General features: G+C 62.2%; 6 protein-coding genes across 6 annotated transcripts in view; 4 read left to right on the forward strand and 2 right to left on the reverse strand.

Annotated features, from left to right (window-relative positions):
• Positions 1–386, reverse strand: part of F751_0802 (Histone H3.1) — a gene marked incomplete at both ends in the record, with an annotated part of 1,542 nt that extends 1,156 nt beyond the window's left edge. The window contains one exon of the mRNA XM_011403382.1: positions 36–386. Coding sequence (XP_011401684.1) covers positions 36–386 — 351 coding nt within the window. The remainder of the gene's footprint in view (positions 1–35) is intronic.
• F751_0803 (hypothetical protein) lies at positions 27–308 on the forward strand (the record flags this gene model as incomplete). Its single annotated transcript, XM_011403383.1, has 1 exon — positions 27–308. A coding segment is annotated over one exon (282 nt), but the record flags the coding sequence as incomplete, so codon positions are not given.
• A 294-nt stretch (positions 387–680) lies between the features above and the next one.
• F751_0804 (Histone H4) lies at positions 681–992 on the forward strand (the record flags this gene model as incomplete). Its single annotated transcript, XM_011403384.1, has 1 exon — positions 681–992. One exon carries the CDS (start codon positions 681–683, stop codon positions 990–992), a length of 312 nt encoding a protein of 103 aa, XP_011401686.1.
• A 525-nt stretch (positions 993–1,517) lies between these two features.
• On the forward strand, positions 1,518–6,072 carry F751_0805 (Beta-mannosidase; the record flags this gene model as incomplete). The annotated part of the gene is made up of 7 exons (XM_011403385.1): positions 1,518–1,735; positions 1,852–2,303; positions 2,524–3,260; positions 3,566–3,825; positions 4,093–4,229; positions 4,349–4,755; positions 5,041–6,072. The coding sequence occupies 7 exons, from the start codon at positions 1,518–1,520 to the stop codon at positions 6,070–6,072; spliced, it is 3,243 nt and encodes a 1,080-aa protein (XP_011401687.1).
• A 528-nt stretch (positions 6,073–6,600) lies between these two features.
• On the forward strand, positions 6,601–8,806 carry F751_0806 (Putative S-adenosyl-L-methionine-dependent methyltransferase; the record flags this gene model as incomplete). Its single annotated transcript, XM_011403386.1, has 5 exons — positions 6,601–7,068; positions 7,240–7,297; positions 7,429–7,770; positions 7,932–7,966; positions 8,129–8,806. 5 exons carry the CDS (start codon positions 6,601–6,603, stop codon positions 8,804–8,806), a joined length of 1,581 nt encoding a protein of 526 aa, XP_011401688.1.
• Positions 8,807–9,185: 379 nt separating this feature from the next.
• Positions 9,186–16,775, reverse strand: F751_0807 (Uncharacterized protein RSN1; the record flags this gene model as incomplete). The annotated part of the gene is made up of 25 exons (XM_011403387.1): positions 9,186–9,426; positions 9,597–9,670; positions 9,845–9,935; positions 10,123–10,189; positions 10,397–10,469; positions 10,595–10,646; positions 10,766–10,836; positions 10,995–11,072; positions 11,168–11,260; positions 11,426–11,495; positions 11,679–11,758; positions 11,967–12,144; positions 12,313–12,639; positions 12,814–12,902; positions 13,110–13,244; positions 13,472–13,546; positions 13,882–13,948; positions 14,140–14,224; positions 14,503–14,758; positions 14,971–15,034; positions 15,220–15,341; positions 15,533–15,652; positions 15,887–15,978; positions 16,176–16,254; positions 16,644–16,775. 25 exons carry the CDS (start codon positions 16,773–16,775, stop codon positions 9,186–9,188), a joined length of 2,811 nt encoding a protein of 936 aa, XP_011401689.1.
• Positions 16,776–17,147: the final 372 nt, after the last annotated feature.

Raw genomic sequence — 17,147 nt, forward strand, 5'->3', positions numbered from 1 at the left:
CGGGCCAGCTGGATGTCCTTGGGCTGGATGGTCACGCGCTTGGCGTGGATGGCAGCCAGGTTGGTGTCCTCGAACAGGCCGACCAGGTAGGCCTCGGCGGCCTCCTGCAGGGCCAGCACGGCGGAGGACTGGAAGCGCAGGTCGGTCTTGAAGTCCTGGGCGATCTCGCGGACCAGGCGCTGGAAGGGCAGCTTGCGGATCAGCAGCTCCGTGGACTTCTGGTACTTGCGGATCTCGCGCAGGGCGACGGTTCCGGGCCTGTAGCGGTGAGGCTTCTTCACTCCTCCCGTCGCGGGGGCGGACTTGCGAGCGGCCTTGGTGGCCAGCTGCTTGCGGGGGGCCTTGCCACCGGTGGACTTACGGGCGGTCTGCTTGGTGCGAGCCATTGTTCTTGATGTGTTTTGATGTTGAAGGATTTTGGAGGCTGGGAGATTTTGTGGGAGTGCGGTCCCGTCGCGTGGATTTATGCTGTCGCCGAGCGCTCAAAAGACACTTCCCGCCACCTCCGTTGTTACGGAGCACGTACCGATCTTGTAGGCCAAAACGGCCACAACGGCCCATCGACTTGGTATGCAGAATGCGTCTTCGAGAATAAATAAAGCAGGCCCCGGTCGTCGAACTCAGCATCATTCTCACCATCTCCACACAGTCTCCCACCAACAAATCAACCTCCTGCTACCATGTCTGGACGCGGCAAGGGCGGAAAGGGCCTGGGAAAAGGCGGTGCCAAGCGCCACAGGAAGGTGTTGCGCGATAACATCCAGGGCATCACCAAGCCCGCCATCCGTCGCCTGGCCCGCCGTGGCGGTGTCAAGCGCATCAGCGGCCTGATCTACGAGGAGACCCGCGGCGTGCTCAAGGTGTTCCTGGAGAACGTCGTGCGCGACGCCGTGACCTACACCGAGCACGCCCGCCGCAAGACCGTGACCGCCTTCGACGTGGTCTACGCCCTCAAGCGCCAGGGCCGCACCCTGTACGGCTTCGGCGCCTAAGAACCTCGCCACCAAAACCAACCTGGTGTTATTAAACACCACCTGATTGGAATCTTGCCACAAGACAAACACCAACGATAATCAAGCAACACCCTAGAGACAATATGCGGTGATGTATATCCTGGCAAGTGTCAAGCAATAATTATCAACATGATGGAACGTACAGGTGTTTTATGACGCGATTCTCTTCCTTGCGTCTAGCTGTTGCCGGTGGGGCACGTTGCCTTGCTCCCCCCCACGCTGACTGTGCATCCCACACGGCAGTTGACTCGACATGATGCAGACTGCATGCGCTCGTTAAGCGAGTTTGTCGAGACTGGTAATGCTGATGTTCGACCTCAGCCCCAGATCAGCGTTCAAGGCACGCGCAATTGCGTCGGCGTTTTGCAGGGGATCTCGGGCCCATGCTGGGCATGCCCGGCGAGGGTGGAGCACGCACTCGGATCTTACGACGCAGCACATTCCATCCCCTCTAAAGCCTTTGGAAGCCACCCATCATGCAAAATCTCTTAAAAGCTGCTGGGCATGGTGTCTCGCCACTTCGTGAGCATCACGGCCTTGTTGGCCTGCGGTCTAGTCCCTGCGCTCGCGCTCCAGACCTGGTCACTGGGGGACAGCGCGACGTGGAGCCTGAACAACAGCGCTGGCTCCGCAAACATAAGTGATGTGCCCGTGACCCTCCCTTCATGCGCCCTTGGCTCCCTGCTGGAGGACGGACGACTGGCCGGCGACCCGCTGTACAGGTGCCGCTCGCTCCGGAGGGCGGTGGTCCCCTCAAGACCCTCGTTGCATGGCGCGGGTCAAGCCCGGTCTGGTAAACAAAGCCGCCTGTAATGTCCTCTCCCATGCGTATGCGCAGGTACAATGAGCTGGACTACCGGTGGGTGGCGGATGACACATGGACGTGGACGGCCAGCTTCCCCTCCCCGCAGCCGGCCGAGAACGCCACGCACTGGCTCCTGACCATCGGCGCCGTGGACGGCGTGGGTCAGGTGGCCCTGAACGGCAAGGTCCTGGCCTTTCCCCGCAACTCCCACCGGCCGGTTGAGGCAGACGTGAGTGGCCTGCTGGCGGAAGATGGCAACAACACCCTCACCGTGACAATCGAATCCGCGGCCGCCGTCGCTGCGGCCGCTGCGGCCGTCTACCCCTACCAGGTGCCCGCCGTGCGTCAGGTGGGCGGCCTCCCCCACTACAACTTCATCCGGAAGGCGGCGTCTGACTTTGGCTGGGACTGGGGCCCCGCCTTTGCCCCTGCCTGCATCCTGGGCGACGTCACGCTGACGGCCTACAGCGGCCCCTACCTCACCGGTGCGCTGTGGTCAGCTTCCCTGTGGCTTTGGGATGGCAAGGCAGGGAAAGGATGGGGTTCTGAAAGGGAACTCCTCCTCAGCCCTGACACCCAGCATGTCAAGAACGGGCGTCGCATGGAGTTGGGGCAGTAAATGGCGGGCAGGTCGCAGTCCAGAGACCATCCGATCTTCCTAACATGCCCCCTTCACCCCCTCTCCCTTCCTCTGTCCCTCTTCAGGCCTGGCGCTGGCACAGGAGGAGCAGAGCAATGGCAGCTTCCTGATCACGGCCACGGCATTCTTTCAGGCCCCGCCCGGCGAGCATGGCGGCCTACTCATCCTGGACATGGGCAACCAGACCTTGTCCGGGGCCTGGAGCGCGGAGCAGGAGGTGCTGCTGTCCTGTGGCGGGGCTGAGGAAAGCGCGGCGGTGGGAGCCTCAGCATCGTCGGGCCCCGCCTGCGCAGCTGCGGCCGCCCTCCCGGCCAGCTGCAGCGCCGTCATCTCTCTGACCGTCGACCCGCCCTTCCAGCGCTGGTGGCCCTGGGAGCTGGGGTCGCCCACGCTGTACGACCTGGAGGTGCGCTTCGAGCCGGAAGGGGCGGGCGACGCGCTTTCTTCCCTCACCCGCGCCGTGGGCCTGCGCTCCGTGGAGCTGGTCACCGAGGCCCTGGTGGAGGGCGGGCGCGCGGTGGGGGAGACCTTCTTCCTGCGCGTCAATGGCGTGCCCATGTTCGCGCGCGGCGCCAACGTCATCCCCGACGACGTGCTGGAGAGCGCGGTGACGCCCGCCAGGCTGGCGCGCCAGGTGGCGGACGCGCGCGCGGTGGGCATGAACATGCTGCGCGTGTGGGGCGGGGGGAGGTACGCCGGCGACGCATTTTACGCCGCGGCGGACGAGGCGGGGTTGCTGGTCTGGCAGGAGGTTATGGCCGCCTGCGCCGCCTACCCCCGCGACGCACCCTTCCTGGAGGAGGTGAGGGTGGTCGGGGTGGGAAGTGGGTCGTGTTTGTTGGGACACGCGGCGTGCTGGTCTGGGCTCGGTGCCCCTGCTCACCGCGTCCCTTGCGGCCTTTAATACAACTCGAGCGGGTACAGCGGCGGTGCCTGCAGGGCCTGCTTGGTGCATGACTTGAGCAGCAGTGATGCGAGAGCAGGCCGCTTGTGTCTCGATGTGGCTCCCACAGGCATTACTACAAGCCTCATCTGCGAGCCCCTCAGGCCACCGCCCTGGAGACCACATCAAACCGCTGCCTCTGTACTCAATTTCCCCCTATCCAGGTGGCGCTGGAGGTCAGGCACCAGTTCACGCGGCTCAGCGCCCACCCCAGCGTCGTGCTGTGGGGCGGGAACAACGAGGTGGAGGCCTCCTTCGGCTGGAGCCCGGTCACCCGCGCCGCCCCGCAGCTCTTCGCCGTGGACTTTGCCGCCCTGTTTGTGGACGTGGTCAGGCCCGTGCTCCAGGAACTTGACCCCGGTGTCGTCTACGTGGACACCTCCCCCAGCAATGGCCTGCTGTCCTCCAACCCCTACGTCAAGAGGTGGGTGGGGTGTTACTGCTTGTTGTATATTGACTGGCAGGGGGTCCTCGTGTAGCGTCGTGAGGGTTTCTGACCATGCGAAAGTGGCGCCCGGATGCAGCATCACCGAGGAGTGTGCCAGGCATGGTGCAGCGATGCGGGCGTGCCACTGCAGTGCCTCAATCTACTGCCCCACCAGGCAGGACCACCAGTCCTTGTTTACCCTGCAACTCGCATGATGACCCACTCATGCTGCTCCATCTGCATCTCACACATCCAACCTCACAGGTGGGGGGACGTCTCCGACCCCGCATATGGGGACGTGCACTTCTACGACTACACCTCTGACGCCTTTGACCCCGCGACATACCCCCCGGCCAAGTTTGTCTCCGAGTTTGGCTTCATGTCCTTTCCCTCCTTCTCCGGTGAGCCAGGGATGCAAACCATGCCCACAGGCGACGCTGCCCCCTTGGCTGTCTGACAGGCATGTGCCCGAGCCCCCCTGCCCGCCTGCACCAAACTCTCCTCCCACGACACGCCGCAGTCTACCAGACTGTGACGGAGCTGGGAGACTGGGACCTGTCCAGCGCGATGACCGACTTCAGGTTGCGCCACGCGGGCGGGGTGCAGGAGCTGCAGCGGCAGATGGGCCGCCACTTCCTGCATGCCTCGGGCGAGACCCCCCCCGTCAGCGCCTTTGACGGCCCCGTCGGCGCCTCCGACGGCCCCACCGTGACCATCGGCGGCCCCGACGTCATCGTCGCGGGGCCCAACACCACCAACTCCTCGGAGAGCCCCGTGGCCCTGCAGTACAAGGCCTTCACCCACCTTTCCCAGGTGCAGCAGGCGCTGGCGTACGAGACGGCGGCTGGGGTGTGGCGGCGCGGGCGGGACGACCCCGCCACCCGCACCATGGGCATGCTCTACTGGCAGCTCAACGACATCTGGCAGGTAGTATGTCCATGTGGAGGGGGGGGTATCGGACAATGAAGCTTATTACAGGGGTGCAAGGGGTGGGAGAGGGGGGGGGGCCGCACAATGGTAAGTCCCAGCTGTTCTTCTGGCTGTGTGAAACCCATGCCACATCACGATACGGGAGGGGCAGTGCAGGTGCTCCTCCATGGAGCTCTGTGTGCTGCACCAGGCTACTCGTATGTGATCTCTCTGCACATGCTTGTAGAACTCTCCCACAAACACCCACTTGCCCATACACCCTCCCCCCAAAATAACTCCCAGGGCCCCTCCTGGTCGAGCATCAACCACGGCGGGCAGTGGAAGCTGCTGCACCATGCCGCGCGCCGCTTCTTCGCCCCCGTCTACCTCTCCGCCTGGCGCGACGGCGACACCCTGCGCGCCTCCCTGGTCAACGACCTCCCCTTGGACGTGCGCGGTCTGCTGTCGGTCGACGCCGTGCTGTACGCGGCGCGGTCCGAGGCCGACGTGGTGACGCTGCTGCCGCCCACGGCTACGCACGCGGCCGCGCTGACCGCCGCGCCGGCCTGGTCTGGGGGCTTGGCCTCGCTGGCGGACGCTGTGACGCGGCAGGCGCAACCCACGCAGCTGACGTACACCTCCGACTACGTGCTGCGCCTCCGTTTCTGCCCCACAGCCGTGCAGGCGGCCGTGGGGCTGCCCAATCCCTTTGAGGTAGAGACGGCGGGGGACGGGGCGGGCGGCAACGACACGCAGGTGGCCGCCGCCTCCTCGGCCGGTCTGACAGGGAGTTCGGCCAATGAGTCGTGCATGAGCAGCATCGCCGGCCTGGGCGCGGCGCCCGGCTCGGCCGCCTGCGCTGCGGCGTCGTCGGCGCTGGTGTGCGGCGAGGCCCTCTTTCACCCGACCGAGTTCGTGGACGCCTCGCTCTGGGGCCCGCCGCCGGTGCTATCGGCGCGCGCGCTTCCCGGTGCGCAGACGGGGGACTCTGGAGCCCTGGTGCTGGAGATCAGCAGCGACGTCGTGGCGCTGTGGGTGGCGGTGGAGCCGCCGCCGGGGCTGGCTGGGAATTTCAACGCCTCGGGGTTCATGCTCCTGCCCTGGCAGCCGCAGGTCGTGGTCTTCACCCCCGACCCGGTGGAGGAGGGCGCCACCGGCGCAGCGCCCATGACCGCCGAGGAGCTGGCGTCCAAGGTGACCCTGCGCTCCCTGCAGCAGAGCATGCAGGAGTACGAGGCGGGGAACCCCAGCTCCTCGGCGCTGGGGCTCTTGAATGGCGTGTCGCTGCGGCTCAGCGTCCTGGGCCTGACCATCTTTATCTTGACAATGCTATGATATATGGTGCAGGAATGCCTGCTACTCGTATGTATACCAATAGCGACCCAAGGGTACAGGTTGAAAGGGACCAGTGGGGGCCGGATGGGTTGGTGTCAACTTGTCCGCGCCGGTGTAACGAGCTCCGGATGTTGCCGGACAGGGTGGGCGCCTCTTTCCGCGCAGTGTGCCTGGGTCATGCGGAAGATCGCATGTGCATCCGAGGGTATACAATGCCAGTTTAATGAGGAAATGTGCTGAAATACTCTGCTCGAGGCGCACAGGGTGCAAAATTGGCAAACTGAATCCCGCGAAGTCGTCACATCAGCAAGCCTGCCTCGGGGGATCCGCCGGTTTCGACACCATTCGGAGCATGGGCTGCGCGAGCCTTGTGCATCCGAACACCCGATGCATTGTCCCCGCACGCCTGGACGGGCGGCAACCGATATGCATGGGATCCACCGGCCTGTGACATGTAACTAACTACCGTCAAGGCGCGCTTACTTTTACGCTTTCATTCGAAACACTAACTCGCCACCCGCGCCGACCATGTCGTCCACGAAACTTCGACTCTTCAACACGGTGCCGGACGGCAATAGCGCCGCGAGGGAAACCCAGTCCTCTAAATCTAAGTTCATCCCTCATGCAAACGGAAGCAGCCGCTGGGGCGCCCTGCACGCCCTCACCGCCTCCTGGCCGCTGGAGCTGTCGAACCTGGTCTTGCAGGCCAGCAACCCAGACTGCACGGACCTCATCCTCCTCCGCTTCCGGGACCACCTGGTGCCCTCCTGGCGGTACCTCTCCTGGACGGTGCCCTATTTTGCGTGGCACTACCAGAACTTCCTGGAGTACGGTCTGCAGGGCGGGGTGCCAGGCATCTGCGCCTACACCGCGGCCAGGTGCCGGTGGCTGGACGACCAGATCCGGGCGGGCGTCGAGGAGGGCGCGGAGCAAGTAGTCATCCTGCGCCCCGGCTATGACACGAGGCCATACCGCATGAGGTTCCCCCATGTCAAGGTGACTGAGCTTCGTGGTCTGAAGTGGGTCTGCCTGCCTTGGGGACGGTGGAGGGTGGGAGGGCTGTGACGTTGTTGTGTCCTTATACAAGACGGGCAGCTGGCGTTTTTTCAACAGACCTGACTCCTCCCTCTCACATAAAAACACCCACACCATCACTCCCACGCTCAGTTCTACGAAGTGGATGATGTAGAGGCACACCAGGCCAAGAAGCAGCTCCTAGAAGCAGGTGTGGGGGTAGGGGAGCTTTACAAAACTGGCTGAGGTCCTGATTCTGCCCATGTGGTGTCCTAACATGCGCCCTTTCCATTCTCCCACCCACACACCAACCCTCTCCGCTCCCTCCCATCACCCCCCCAGTGCTCCCTAATCGGAATCTGCACCCCCGCCCCGCCTTTGTGAGCGTGGACTGGGGCAACCTGGCTACCTTCATCCCCGCCCTCACCGGCGCCGGCTTCAACCCTGGCAAGAGGGCGGTGTTCGTGGCTGAGGGCCTCCTCTGCCAGCTGGACCCAGAGGCGGCGGACACCCTGCTCAGCGACGTCTCGGCCCTGTCGGCGCCCGGGTCCCGCCTTGCCTTCGACTTCCTGCATGAGGATGTGCTGGAGGGGCTGGTGCAGCCGGCTGGGTACGCCAGCCTGGCGCAGAGCCTGGCCAACAAGGGGCGACCCTTCCTCAACGGAATGCGCCCCGTGTACTCTGGTGAGCGGGAATGCTGGGTGTGAGGGTGAACGCTGTGGCCATTCTGCCCAGTGCCTGAGTCTTCTTGGGCGCTTGCATGAATTGTCAGGCACCGCAAGGTGCACAGCTGACAGAATACTTGCCCAACCCCTCTTCACCCCACAATCCACAACAATTCGCAGCTGCCGTGCGGAGGTTCCAGGCGTACAATATGAGGGTGGGGGCAATGCTCAGCCCCCCGGACATCGCGGCGTGGTACCATGCCTCGCCTGGCGCCGCCCCCGCCGCCGCCCAGAATCCCTCCCCCTCCCGCTGCTCCCTCGTGGCGGGTCTGGCGGGCGGCATGCCGCGCTACCTCTCTTTCCTCCTCGTGATCAAGGCGGGGGCGCGGCAGAGCCTGCGCGACGCCCCCCAGCCCCAGGGCAAGGCCGCGCACGGCGCCGCCCTTGGCGTCGGCGAGGACGGCAGCCCCGACACGGTGGAGGGCGGCGCCAGCTGCTTCGTGGCCAGCCTGCTGACCCTCATCTGTGGCGGCGGGGGCCCGGCGCCGGCGCCCGGCTCTGCGCGCGCAGCGCGCAGAGCGCGGACGGGCACGGCAGGCGAGGAGAAGTCGGGTGCGGCGCCGCTGCGCGCGCCCTCCAAGGAAACCTCCCTCGCTGGCAGCCGGCGCGGACCCAGCGAACACCCCCCCGCCCAGCTGGCGGCCGAGCCGTCCTCGGACTGGTATCTGCGCGCCGACACGCCCGGCGCCGCGGCGCGCCGCGATAGCGACCCCGGCGAGCGCCTGGTCCTGCGCGGCGCCTCGGGGCCGGCGCCGGCGCCAGAACGCGAGGCGCTGCCCCTCTCCTCGGGTGGCCAGCTGCCGGACCTGGACCGCGCGCAGTCTATCCTGCCCCAGAGCAGCGCGTCCTCCCTTGCCTCCGCAGCGGCGGCCGCCGTTGAGACGCTGGAGGGCGAGGGGACGACGGCGGCGACAGCCAGGCGCACTTCAGACTTGCAGAGCCAGGGCAGGGTCCAGGACCTGAGGCAGATGTTCAACTCCCTGGCCATGGGGTAGGTGGGCAGGCACTGCCGGCTCGTCTTGCCTTAGGTCGTGTTTTGAGTTGTGTGTGCGAACCTTGTGTAGAGGAAGAGGAGCACACACAAGTGCACCTGATCCTGCTCTCACCCCACATTGCCTCGACTGTCCAAGTTGCCCCTGGCATGCATGGCTCTGCATCCACCGTGTCTGAAACGCACTCGTGACAAGGCATGCAGTGTTGGAGCAGACACACAAAAAATATGAGGGTTTTGCACATACTGTGGGGCATAGGAAGCGAGGGCACAGCTCATTATTCTAGACCAGCACGTTGTGTAGTGACATAAATCTGCCTCATGAGTTCCTCCTCCCCCCAAACAAGGATCCCCATCTGTTCAATCTTTCCAGCCTGCCACGCTCACTGGGCGATGACCTCCTTAGGTTCCTGGAGGTCGACATTTCGGGGAGGGGCCTGGGAAGGGGCCGAGGCCCCGCTCCCAGACTCAATGTCCACCGGTGTCTCAGAGGCGGGGGTGACCGACCCATCGTCCTCGTCGTCGGTCGTGTCCTCCAGTCCCAGCAGCTTATCGTCACTGCCGCCGTCCAGGACCGCCTTCATCCGCAGCGCGTCTCCGACCAGGTGCTCGTGGTTTGAGGTGCTACAAACAAGGAGGGGGAGCATGAGAGGGGGGACGGAATGTGGCAGGGTGTGCTGGTGTGCAGAAGCATCACAGTGTGCCAGATATGTCAATCAGGCAACCTGTCATGATGCACGAGGGCAGTTAGGCACAGCCCTTTGAGCGACTGCTCCCCGTGCACTCCAGCTTACTCAAATTTGAAGGAGGGGGACAGGTATCGCTCTTCAATCTCCTTGTCAGCAGGGGGCTGCAGCGTGCCATTCTCCTGTGATGATGAGATCAGGAGCGGGTGCTCGTTGTTGGTGTCTGCTGCAATCACAGCACCGATTCTAAATCTAATGCACATTGCAGGGAGGGGCTTGCAGGCAACCAGTCTGCCCACTGGACCTGAAGCACCTGTTCCCGACACACCTCTACACCTCTTGCAATCCTCACTCACCCAGGCATCCTTCTCCCTCTTGTCCAGCAAGCCGGCCGACAGGAGTGACAACCCCTCGAAGGGCCTCCAGAAGCGAGCATGCGCAGCAAAACTGCGGTAGGGACGGCAGGCGTTGCTGAGTCAAGGTTGCAGTCTGCACCAGAACATCGATGAATGCAGAAGATCTTGACCGGCGGCAACATCGGAAAACTCAGACAATCCTGGAGGGAAGCATTGACACCACAAAGCCCCACACCCAAATCCGAGCCTGCCCAATGCCAACATCACCATCAACTCACTACAGGGAGAGGGTCAGGAAGGGCAGGGGGACGATGAAGATGGGAGGACCAATCACCTTTTTGATGCCTGTGCAATGGAGAGTGCGTGGGGAATGATGACAGGACTGTAAGCAAGGCAGACAGAGACCCTGCATGTCACTACATCAATCAGAACACCAGACCCAAAATCATCAACAGCACCACAGCATGCCTGTGCTGTCCCCTCCTCTCCTCCATATGGCAGATCACAGCCTGCCATCAGCCCGGGACATTCAACCCCTCAGCTTCAACCCACCCAGCAGGCCAATCATGACAAGCTGGAAGATGACGAGGCCCACGATGCACTGATCAAAGGCAGACTGCCAGAACTGCATGCGGTGGGGAAAGGACATGTGGGTCTGTGGGCTGGGAGTGGGACTGGGTACGCAGCACCCAAACTCATCAGCAATGAGGAGGTCCAGCATGCATGCAAGGCACTCTTGTGCACCCTCACCTTGCCGCCCGTCTGGTAGGGCTGCTTGTACACGTAGACCAAGGAGTACTTGCTGTTGAGGTGGAAAGACATTGAGAAACAGTGAGGCTCCTGCATACAGGCATGCATCACAGCGCTCCCCTCATGAATGTAGGACCCAGCTTTCCCAATGCGATTGCCACTCCAGCTCACTGGACCAGGTAGGCGGCGACAAAGTAGAGGAAGGCGATGGGGAGGATGAGGGGGCAGATGGTGCTGAATGTCTGTACGCATTGCCAATGAGTGGGTGGCAGGTGAGATGCGAGTGCTGGGAGGATGGTGTGAAGTGATGAGAATGTCTCCTTGGCCCGCGCTCCATCGCCCTCACGGCATGCACAAGCCGGCATTTTTGTGCAAGCCACCAGATGTTGCGCCAGCATACCAGTCCCAGGAGGATGGCGATGGTGTCGTTGGGCAGCACAGTGCCGTACCGGAACTCCTGGTCCTCCCACAAGCGGCGCTGCAAGGGGAAGAGGGATGTCCGGTCGAGGCTCTACGAGGGTCATGGAATCTCGAAAGCATGACTCCCCTCCACCTGCCCAAATCCATGCCCACCTTGGCACGTGCCGTGGCCGCCAGCTTCGATTTGACCCAGAAGATCACCAGCGAGACGACGCGAACGATGCCCAGGGGCTGCGTCAGCAGGGCCTGCATAGGTACAGGGGAACGGGGTCCGGAATGAGACAGGGCACAGGCGTGCAATGGGGTACCAAGCCAGGGCTTGCTGTAATGTACAGGGTTTGATACCGGGGATGTATGCCTTGTACCTCTGCATGATCTGGAAAGTGACACAAACACCCCCTCCCCACACACCTGGACCAGAAGGTAAGTCATGAAGAAGATGGCGGTCTGGGGCGCGGACGTCCCCAGAACGGTGACGATACTGGAAAGTGGGAACGGAGCACGGGAAGTGAGGCCTGGTCGCTGCGCAGGCAAGTGTGATCGGTGCTTTCTTCACAGGCAGATGAGCCATTGAGAGTGCATGATCAGACTTTCCCACCAGTGTTCCCCAGATCATGGTACTGTAGTGAACAGTCCCTCCCCTCCACCCTCCGCCCAGTATCACCTGCCAGGGTCGTCGATGAACTGCTTGAACTGGTTGAAGAATGACCCGGCAATGAAGGACCCGAAGAACACTGTGATGACCTGTGACAGTGGGGCAGGGATGGAGGAACGTGCAAGGATGAGGGTGCAGGGTGATAGAGTCCGAAGGGCAAGATCATGGGTCCCTCCAGATGCACTGAGGAAAGCGTTGTGGCAACCTTCTGGGCACCTGCCCCACCCCTCTCCCCCTCACTGACACGCACCATACGAGGGGGGTCACACCTCCCAAAACCCACCACCAAACCCCCACCTGGAAGACGAAGAAGCGGCTGGTGAGGGCCAGGTCCATCTGGCTCAGGGACACCATGCCCGCAAAGCGGTTCATGGCCATGATGATGGCGGGCACCAGGGCGATGAAGATCTTCAGGGCCAGCCCCGGCAGGATGGAGGTCAGCACGGCGTTCAGGATGGCGATGCGCTGGAGGGCCCTGCGGATCGTTGAGTTTTGGGGGGGGAGTTGAAATTTGGAGATGAGGAAGTGAGGAGGTAGGTTTGGGCAAACGAGTGCACAAAGGAAAGCGAAGGAGGCAGGGTCGCCGCATGGCTGCCTCGCCCCATAACCCTTCCCCCTCGAACCCAGCACCCCGATCACTCACCCGACCAGGGAGTTGGTGGTGAGCAGGCCCTGCACCGCCGCCACGGGGATCATGAAGAAGAAGGCGAGCGCGATGAAGGCCGCCAGCATGAGCAGGTGCCGCCCCGCGCGCTCCCAGATGCGCCACCCCAGGTTGCCCCACACGATCTCGGAGGGGCGGGGCGCCGCCTGACAGCGCCAGGTGGACAGGTCCTCATTCATCAGCGAGCGCACGGCGCCCACCTGGGCCAGCCTGGCGTTGAAGGTGACGAAGGCGGAGGGGAAGAGCTTGCCCCGCGCCTTCACCTGCTGCTCCTCGATCTCCACCTTGAGCTGCTCCAGGCGATCGCTGGGGGTGGAGGGGAGGGGGCACGGGGTTGGTGTGGGGTGATTTGCTGAGGGAAGCTGTTCGGGATCACACTGGAAGTGGGCTGTCCATGCCAGGTCAGGTGGGATGGAGTGGCACACCCTGGAACCCCCCACGCCCATGCAACCCCACCCCTCCCGGCATCCCTGGACTCACTGCAGGAACTGCAGAGCCTCCACCTTGACTGGCTTCAGGCCATACTTCTCGCGGCCCCATGCCCCCATAGTGGGGCCCACCACAGTCATCTGCGGTGCACGTGCATGCTCTGGCACGACTTTGGGCGGGGACGCTGGCATGCAGCAGCACCAAAGAGAACCCACACACGCGAGGACGAGCTGGACCCTGCGTGGCTGGAGGCATGCGTGTCCCCCTCTTCCAGACGCCAGGATCACCTCGGGGTCGAATCAACCCAGCCTGAACCCCCCAACTGCGCCTCCCTGATCCTGACGCACCTTTTTTATCTTCAGCTTGGCGCTGCGTCGCTTCTTGGAGATGTAGTCGTCCAGGAGGTCCTCCAGCACCCGAGCTCTCTTCTCGTACTCGGCCACCAGTGGGTCCAGCTCGCTGGTGTTGTACACCATGTGGGCCTGGGGTAGGAAAGGGTGACAGAGCATGGGGGGGATTGCATGGTGGAGGAAAGGGACACTGAACCCTGAATGGGTTCAGGAGGCTGAGGTGTCTGCTGCGGCATGACATCCCACAGGCACAATGGCTTGGGGCCAGCAAGGGTCGGAACGCATGCGGCAATGGTTGGTCAACCCCTTACCCTCCTCCCCCTTTCCTGCACAGCCATGCTCCCAGCGCGTCAACTCACCACTCTGAAGTCATCGCGATGGACGGCTCGAAACTCATTCTCCACAATCTCCGAAACGGTCTTACCATCACGCAGCTGGATAAGGGAGGACCAAGGGTCTTGAAGGCAGTCTTGAGCTCAGATATCCCCTTGACATGCGACACGGGTGAATTCTCATGCACGGACCATGCATCACGACCAACCACTGCCCTGCCAGCAGCCCACCTGATCTGCAGCCTGCCGCCAGGGATCGGGCATCTCCCACCTCCCGGTCTCAGGATTGATCTGACATGAAGGAACAGGAATGCTTGGCTGGGTTGCACTGAAAGGTGGGCCTGGAGGCATGATCTCCACATGAGCATGACCTGGCATTGTGCACTCAAAGACGCAGGAATCCCCTGCTACATGGGGTGCCACCCCGAGCGGCCCACCTCGGTGGCAAAGTTGGACATCTTGGATGCTGCCGCCAGGTCAGCCTTGCTGGCCACACGCTTGCCACTGCGCAAGTCGGGTGTGAGGCAGGATGATGCTCAGTGCCGCACAGCACCGACCCTGGATCATGAGATTCCTGCTCAGATTCACGGTGACCCTGGCCGTCAACTGGGCTGCCATGCCGTCTGCAGGGCGCATGGTAGCGACGTGACAGCCCCGCCACCCACCTTTCCCACCCCATCCAGTGGCCCTCTCACATGGGCACATCGGCGTGCTTGGCCACCTGGGAACCCACAGCCTCCTTGATGTCGTGAACATGCTTGAAGGCCGTCTCCTTCATCCCTGTGGCATTGGCATGTTTTGCACCGGCAGGTGAATGGTATGCTGAGGGGGGGTCACGAAGGTGCATGAAGGGCAAATCACACTTGATGCATGGCAACCCACCACATGGGTTCCATGGAGAGAGGTGCTGCCAGACTGCACAGGCCGCTGCATATCGTGTCGTCGAGATGCCCAGAACAGCCAAGCGTGCTACTTGTTGTCCTGCATCTGCCTGCAACACCCTGGTCAGGACATGGGTTTCCCCTCCCTCCTTTCCCATGCAGCCCATGGCTCCGCACCTTTGGGGACGAACTTGAGCAGCGTCCCGTCCAGGCGCTGTGGGATGGTGCCGAACAGGACGCCTGGGATGTCTGTGACGAGCACGGTGTGCGACTCCGCCCCCGGCGGCTGGTTCAGGAGGTAGAAGGTGCGCAGGCGCAGCGCCTCCTTGCTGTAGGACCAGAGCACGTAGAAGGTGAAGAAGGTGACCATCCAGACCACCACAGCATGCGCCCAGAGGCGTGGGGAGCGGTCCGAGATGTTGGCCATTGTGGTCTGCACCGGACGGGTGTTGGAGGGAGGGGAGGTGGGTGCTTCAGTGAGTACTCCGCATGCTGAAGGGCTCGTAGAGGGGTGAACCCAGTCCAGCTCGAGGAGGGGCAGCGCTGTGCCTGCTAACATCAACATGACGTGTGGCTGGGCCGGGCTGCTAAGAGTGGGGGGAGGATGCACTCCCACATACACGATCGATACTCCACCGTCCCGACCTTGTCGAGGTTGGTGAAGCTGTAGCTGACAGAGGTGAAGTCGGAGTCATACCTCCACCCATACCTGCCCATGGAAGGCTCGGCGGGAGCTCGAGTGATACAGCCCAGTAGGCAGACGGGTACTTGAGACTGCCCCAACGTTTATTGTCTGCCACACTGAGCGCCCCACAATGTTGTACATCAATCAATCGTCCATTCGTCTGCTTCCCAGGAGGGTGAGGCCCCCACCAAACATTTGATCCCCCTCACCTGCTGTAGTTTGCGCCAAGGAGAACCTCCGGGTCGGGCAAGTCTGGTACACCTGGCAAGTACTCCCACCAGACCAGGCCCGGAGGTGCCGGCGGGATGTCAGTGTTGTAAAATTCTGGGGCCTGGAGGTCCGGGAAAGAGGGAGCAGGGGCGTTGGATAATGACATGGAATGTCTGGTGGAGGCACTGTCAACTTGGCTGCATGTCTGATGCCGGCCAGTGCGCCCAGGCCAACCCAGCGACATCCGTCCTTGCCGGTATTGGTTGGGAGACGTGGTGTGACCACCCCAATTCTTCCCGCTTTCCCTCGCACCGTGGTGGTGGTGGTGTCGGTGGTCTGCTGGCCAGAGCTGCTCTGTTCTGGGGAGGGCGATGGCGATGGCGAGTTAAGCCAGTAGGTGAACTCACTTGTGGCCTCAGGGGTGGACCCGAGCTGTGGGATTGGGGGAAGGAGAGTAGTTGGAAGATGGTCGTTTACAGTTACAAGCAAGACTGACCATTATCTCTCATCCACGTAGCAGCCCGGTATGGATGTCTTCGGGACAAGTAACAATGGATACTGGGCTCATGACAACAGTCCAGCCTGCTCTGGAATAGTCTGTGCCAGGATTTCCCATTGGTATTCCATGCCGGCATGTTACTACTTGATGGGAATTGCAATCCCTACCTCCATGAGTTTGTCAACCTCCGTGCCCGTGATGTTGATGGGCAGGATGATGACTAAGACTATGATGCTGACGAAGAAGAAGAGTTTCATCCCTGCAGGGAGGACAGAGGCGGGATGTGGTGCTTCTTGGGAAATCTTCAGGGTCCAAGGAAAGGTGAGGACCATTTTCTGGCTGTGCCTGCTCATGCATCCACCCTGGGCACTCGAGTCATTGCGGCTGCCAAACTGGGGTTCTGAAGACACGCCTGCTGGACAATGCAGCGCTGCCACCCGCATGCCTTGTGCTCACCCATCTCGAGGATCTTCACATACATGGCAGCATCCATCCCGCCACAGCGGATCACCTCAGCCTCGCTCATCTTGAACACCTGCGACCGAGCAAGGAGTTTTGTATGCGCCAGAGTAATGATTTCTGGCGCAGATTGCCAACGCATACATACGGCTCTCCACCAACAGAAAGCGTGTCTCCTGTTCGCCATCCCACCACACCCAAGCGGGTGGGGACACACAGCAGCACAGATCACTTGCCTGCACTGCCCATGCGCCCCATTTACTCCGCAAACGAGGAGGTTTCTGGTGTCCTGGGTACTTGACAAACCTGCATGGGGTTGCATGTGAAGACCATGCACATGCATCCTCTCATGGAAGTATGCAGGCATTGCGGCAGGCATCGGCGCCCGGCGCAGCATCTGTGGCCTTCAGACAGCTGCCCAAACTGCACGCAATTCGGCCACCATCTGGACAGTTGGCCCCACACCCACCTCTTCGGTGCATAAAACTTCCTCGTCAGATTCCTCTGACGCCACCAGGAGAAGAGGATGAAGATGGCGATGCATATGGCGGAGTAAATGGCAATGGAGATGCCAAAGGCCTTCCCGCTTGTAGCCATGTCAGGAGCTCACACCCAGCACCTGCAGATGGAGATGAAAGTGTTTCACTCCCTTCGCCTGTGTACAACGACGCACATCGCTGCTGAATTCTCGCCGCGTGTACTACCACTCATGAGGGTGAGGACGGCTATTCATCGTCGGCCGCCTGCGCCTGGATACAGGACGCAGTCTCATGAGAAGCCATGTCCGAATACAATGCGTACCCTACCTCGGGTGCACAATGCGCACCTCAGCGCTGCTAGCTGTCAATCTCAGTGCTGCCTGGAAGGAACCCACGGCTCGCCCTCGGACACGGCGCGGATGGTGATACACGTAGAAACGATGTGCAGGATGCCCGTGGAGCCAGAACGATGACTGGCTCTGCGTTTTTT

The sequence above is a fragment of the Auxenochlorella protothecoides genome, assembly GCF_000733215.1.
Source record: "Auxenochlorella protothecoides strain 0710 unplaced genomic scaffold scaffold115, whole genome shotgun sequence".
NCBI classification, from domain to species: Eukaryota; Viridiplantae; Chlorophyta; class Trebouxiophyceae; order Chlorellales; family Chlorellaceae; genus Auxenochlorella; species Auxenochlorella protothecoides.